A 6,000-nucleotide genomic window follows, 5' to 3' on the forward strand; every position below is an offset into this window, starting at 1 on the left:
CACATAAATAGATGGTTTTGTGGTTCTAAAAAACACAATGAATCTGTAAATGATCCAGTAATTATTTTACACTTAACTCTAATATAGAACAGGGTGTTTGTAACAAACATTCAGTGTTGACACATTTATATGCAGTATCACTGCAAAAGCAAAAAGTCTGGGACTTTTAAAACATAGGAGAAAACATCGATAAAACCACATATTTTTTTGTGTTTGGGGAAATATTTACACCGATGATCCTGCCTGTGCAAATGTGCTTTCTTATGTGCCTTTGTGCTAATCTAACAACTCAAACTAGATTGACATGAGGACATGGAGTAATAGTTTATAATTTGAAGAGGAATAGCACCACGTCACAGCTCTGCCATCCCCAGGTAGGACTGCTGATGAATTAATAAAGCTCAGCAAATTCGACAGTGGGAATCAGGAGTTTATCAAGCCTTGTGTGGTGGCAGCCTGCCCGGTGGGGTGTGGGTGAAGAGTTCACCATACACGTTAGTAACGCAGCTCTTACTCTTTGAACACCAGATTTAAGAAGTCTTCAGGCTGCGCCTTGTTTATTAGATTTTACTAGTAAGTAGCTATTAGCCTGCTTAGAGAAGTTTCAGGATTTTAAGCTAGAAATTAGATTAATTTCTCTGGAGATTGAAAAAGGGAGAAAGGGTTCAAGGAAAGTGGTGTCAGGGGAAAGCCAGCTTCCCTCTTCTCCACAAGGCAGTAGAAGAGTTTGCTCCCAGTCTGTGGACTGGCAGGCGGATCGCAGGATGCTTCCCTTTTTCTGTAGTGACAACAGGAGGCACTTCTCCCAAGACAGATGGAAGATCTTCAGTTTCATCTTACTGCTTTGTGTGGGAGGGTTTACATCCTTTTTATGTGCAAGGATATGCTAAACGTTTGTTAATATTTTATTTCTTTTCTGTCTTATGTTCAGTTCCATCTCCTGCCTTTTTACTCCTACCTCCCTAGCCAGTACTTTCCAGTGTCTGTGGCCGAATCTTCCCGTGTTTCTGACCTGGCAGCTCAGGGAGCCCTGGGTGTGCATGTCGGGCTCAGGCTCTCTCTGCCCTCGCTCTCCAGGGGTCTTCCCCTTGAGAATTTGCCCGTCTCACCGTACCCAGCCTCTCCCCTCAACTCCGGGCCTTTTACTGAGCTGCCCTCAGTCCCCTTGGGTATTTAATGGGCTTCTCAGACTGACCATACCTAACCCTGCCCCTCAGTCCCCTCCTTTGCTGCCCCAGGGCCCCTCCCGAAGGCTTTTCTGTGTCGGTTCATGGCAACTCGTGCCTCCAGTTGCTCAGGCCAGAAACTGGAGTCTTCCTGCCTGCCTGTTCTTCACACCCTACCACAGGCAACCGGAAAATCCTCTTGGTTCTACCTTTGAAGTATATCCAGAATTCCACATGTCTCACACCTCCATCTCTGCCCCCCTGGTCACTCTATTATGGGCTCCCACCCATGTCCCTTGTCCATTTTTCTATTCACAGCCTAACCAGAGTGATCCTTTAAAAATATGAATCGGATCCAGCTACTCCCCTGCTCAAAAACCCTTGGTTTCCCATCACTTCCGAATAAAAATCTGAAGTTCTGACCAAGTCCTCTATGGCCGCCTGCCCCTCCTCTACCTAAGTGCCTGCCACCATTCTCAGTCTCAGCTGCACTGACTTTTTTTTTTTTTCTTAGTCCTCACCCGAAGACATGCTTAGAGAGAGAGGGGAAAAAAGAGAGCCAGAAGCATTGATGTAAGAGAAACATCGATTGGTTGCCTTAGCTCCAACCAGGGATCGAACCAGCAACCTTTCGGTGCACAGAATGCTCAGCCACCTGAGCCTCTCCTTGCCATTGTACCTCCTGGTGCTGCTCCCAGAGCAGATACCTGACAGGTCTGTCCCTGTCCTCCTTCCTTCATGGTGTCAGCTCACTGAGGTCAGGGACCCAGTAACTCCATCACCTAGTGGCGAGAATAATAGGCACTCAAGAAATAGTTCTTGAGTGAGTGAATGGTGTTCTGTGTAGATAATCTTTTCATAATAATTATACTTTCTAACCACAATTACTTCTAACTAAAGGTTGCTATTTTATTGCTCACCAATGTTTCTTCTAGAATTTTCATCAAGTCTGAAATATGTTGATCTTAGGTGAGGTGTGGAAGGCAGGTTTTCACCGAGGTGCCTCGTGGCTGCCCCCTGGCCCACAGTGATGGAACGCACAGTCGATGCACTGTGCACCCCAAGTTCAGAGAGGTTGCAGTGTGGAAAAAAAAATACAGTAGAACTTTTTCTTAGAATTCTTTCTTTAAGTGATAATTTCCAGAAAGGGCACAAGAATGCTCTCAAGTGTGCAGTTGCTCGAGTAGTGCGGTCTGTGCCCCGCTGGCACTTGGAGAGCCTGATGCTGGTGTGGTTCTCCCTGATTGTTGCTCCTCTCCTCTGTCACTTACAGTTTCTCTCGTAACTGTCAGCATCTGTCTTTCCCTTTTGGCATGGGGTAGAGTCTACTGGCAGCTCTGATCAAGTCCAGCGGTCAGCCAGGAGATGTAGACTCCTAATGAGCCAGAAGGCTGGGATGGGGCGCAGCAACCTTTCCATTTGGTTGTCAGGGTTCCAGGTGGTTCTTTGTAATAGTTATTATTAATAGTCTTTCCTCTTTTGTCTATATTTGCTTGAAGTCTGTCTCCTTGAAATTCTGAATTGACTTTTCCGGAAGTTATTTGAGTCTGATTTCTCCCCCCTTGTTAGGGAAAAGAACTTGTGACAAATTGCTTGGATCCTAAGCTAAGTGGGAATGATGGCTTCACATAGAACATCTGTTCCAATGCTGTGTTAATCTGTCAGTAAGATTGGGGCTTTTTTACATTCTGGGAGTTCGTAGCCTTTCAATTAATATTAGCTCTTTGTGCTCTGACACCAGACTTCCTATAAATTAGTGAAAAGGTTTGTGCTTTTGGTTTATTCTTGACATCAAGCTTTATGTAATATACTAGAGGCCCGGTGAATGAAATTCATGCCCTGGGGGGTGGATCCCTCAACCCAGCCTGCACCCTCTCCAATCTGGGATCCCTCTCACAATCCGGGACTGCTGGCTCCTAACCGCTCGCCTGCCTGCCTGCCTGCCTGATTGCCCCTAACTGCTTCTGCTGCCAGCCTGATCACCCCCTAACCACTCCCCTGCCAGCCTGATAGACGCCTAACTGCTCCCCTGCTGGCCCAATCACCCCCAACTGCCCTCCCCTGCCAGCTTGGTCGCCCCCAACTGCCCTCCCCTGCAGGCCGGGTCCCCCCCAACTGTCCTCCCCTGCTGGCCTGGTCACCCCTAACTGCCCTCCCCTGCTGGCCTGATCTCCCACAACTGCCCTCCCCTGCCAGCCATCTTGCAGCTGTGGGTGCCGCCATCTTTGGGGGCGTGGCAGTCAAGTAGCATATTCCCTCCTTATTGGCTGTGGGTGCCATTTTGCCACAGTGTGAGAGCCAATTAGCATATTCCCTCTTTATTAGATAGGATTTCACTTTTTCACAAGAGAAAGGACTGTCCACAGAGCATTCAAATTTCTTTTACAGAATATGAATTATTGCCTGATTTCAATTTCTTTGAAAAAGTCCAAGGTTTGCCCAGTCTTGATTTCAGTCAGCCGGCAATGTTTTTAAGCTACATAATGGAAGTAGAGAAGAATCTATACACTCAGAGATGTGTCCTTTTTATTTTATGGAACCTTTTTAGGAGATTATTAGGGACTCTGCTTACTTGGTTGTCATTGTTCAAGCTTTAAGTGATCTAAAGTTAATTGTTTAGCTAACTAATATTTAATTCCCCTTTCCCCCTATAGCTTTCACAAAATTGATCACAGTAAATGGACAAGAATATCATCTTCAACTTGTAGACACTGCTGGGCAAGTAAGTATCTCTCGTCTCTTTCTCTCCTACGGCACTTGTGGCAGTCCTGGCCCAGGCACTGACTACACACAGCAGCAAGGCCAGGAAGACCCTGGGACTTCAGGCCATCTACTGTGTCTTTCTTAAGTCACTTGTGGCTGTTTTTCAAATAATTAACTTGGGTTTGTACTTTAGAATTGTCTTAAATATATTCATAACATTGTGAAGGTTAATGCTTACTACAGGAGAGGAGTTTTTTATTTTCTAAATTTTATGTCAGACTCACGTTAGTGCTTTTTCTCCCTTTGTGATGTGTGTTCCCCTACATTGAGAACAAAAGTAAGTCTTTTCCAGGGGAAAGGCATGAGAGGTAGGGCAAACCAGCTGGCTCATAGATTGATTATATGATTACTAGATTAAGGGGTGTTGGTTTGATTTGCTGGACAATAGGTAATTGCCAAAGGTTAAGTAACTTTAATAACACGATCTTTTCACAGGTTAATGTGGGGACTGGATCGCCAGGGGAACTGACTGGAAGCAAAGGGTGGAAGAAATTAAGAGAACTTGAAGGGAACAAAGAAGCCCCTTTTTGTCGGCTTCATTTCCCTATTGCCATGGCACCCAGTCCAGCTTGTATAGAACCCATTCTGTTAGGCTGGCTTTATTACAGTTCACTGGTGGGTGGGGAATGGGAGGAGCCGCGATGTTGGATTCTAACTCCTCACCTTGCATCTTACGAATGACGAAGGACTGCTGGCAGGAGGTGTGTGTGGTGCAATCTAGTACCGGCTGCGTTAGGTGGGGGAGTTGGGGTCGTCCTGTCTTGTTTGGAATAAACTGCCTCTGCTTTATACTTTGATGTGAACATAGATAGAAGGAAAGTGTAGCCCCGAGTGAGGCAAGAAAATGTCGTCAGACCTCGCGGTTTTCTTAGAGCAGAGCCATCCTTGGCTTATTGTACAGGGTCCCGTCCAGGGGCAGAATGGGGTCTGGGAGCTGCTGGAATGGGGAGCAAGAGAAGTCGCCAGAAGGGAATAATGGCACAGGGGACGCAGCCTGTCCTGTAAACTAGTATAGAGGAGACTCAGGTGGGACCTGCTTTGAGTTTCTAGGGTTTGTATCTCTTATAAAGTGACTATAATTTATTGCCTAAAATGAGACACTTTTAAGAGTGAAGGTTACAAGTGTAATTATGTTGGGACAGCAGGTATACCAGAGTTCTGGGCAAAGAAATAATAGCCGTGTTGTTTATAGTGGAGTGGACATTATCAGGATTTCAGTTTGCCTTTATACTTTTTTTTTTTTAATCCTGACCCAAGGATATGTTTTTGTTGATTTCTTTTTAGAGAGAGGGAAGAGGTGGGGGTGGGGGGGTAGAGATGTGAGAAAGAAACATCCACTGGTTGCCTCCTGTACCCACCCTGACCAGGGATCGAACCCTCAATCTTTCGTTGCAAAGGGCGACACTCTAACCCACTGAACCACCTGGCCAGGGCTGTCTTTATATCCCTGTTTTGGATTTTTACCTAAGCTCGTGGGAACTGGGGCTGAGGGTGTAAATTGATCAGTCACATCCCTGTAGCGTTACTGTGAAAATAGCCCTCGTGGTCGGCCAGGAGAACCAGCTCTTCATGGTTGTTTGGAGTGTGGGCTCTGCAGTCACAGTGCCTGGGTTCCAGTCCTCGCTGTTCTTACTAACCAGTGACCTTGAGAAAGTCAGTGAACTTTTCTGTGCCTCGGATTTTTCACCTGTGAGATGGCAGTAATTGTGGCGCATGCCTTCACAGCATCGTTGTAGGGTTGAAGAGGATTTGGTCCTTATTTGTGGATCTGTGATGCTTCTGAGGCTAGAGCAATGGCCTCACGTTGCAGCTCAATTGACATTTACAACTGGGGTAGAGAAACGCAGGTGTCTCCTACTTAGAGAAGAGCTGTCCTTGAAAACATTTGCCTGGAGAGATCATCCTCCTATCTAATAATAGAGAAACATGGTAATTAACCGTAACTTCGCTACCCTTCCCATTGGCTAATCAGCGAGATATGCAAATTAACTGCCAACCAAGATGGCAGCCGGCAGCCAGGCAGCTGAAGCGAACAGGAGGCTTGCTTGCTCCAGTGATGGAGAAAGCCAAG

At 46.2% G+C, this 6,000-nt stretch overlaps 1 protein-coding gene across 2 annotated transcripts in view; it reads left to right on the forward strand.

The window, feature by feature from the left end:
- The window catches only part of RHEB (Ras homolog enriched in brain), a 40,419-nt gene that overhangs the window by 22,217 nt on the left and 12,202 nt on the right, over positions 1 to 6,000 (forward strand). For both annotated transcript variants that reach the window (XM_005880102.2, XM_014528222.1), the window contains exon 3: positions 3,821 to 3,888. In XM_005880102.2, coding sequence (XP_005880164.1) covers positions 3,821 to 3,888 — 68 coding nt within the window. The remainder of the gene's footprint in view (positions 1 to 3,820; positions 3,889 to 6,000) is intronic.

The sequence above is a fragment of the Myotis brandtii genome, unplaced genomic scaffold, assembly GCF_000412655.1.
Source record: "Myotis brandtii unplaced genomic scaffold, ASM41265v1 scaffold624, whole genome shotgun sequence".
Classification (NCBI taxonomy): Eukaryota; Metazoa; Chordata; class Mammalia; order Chiroptera; family Vespertilionidae; genus Myotis; species Myotis brandtii.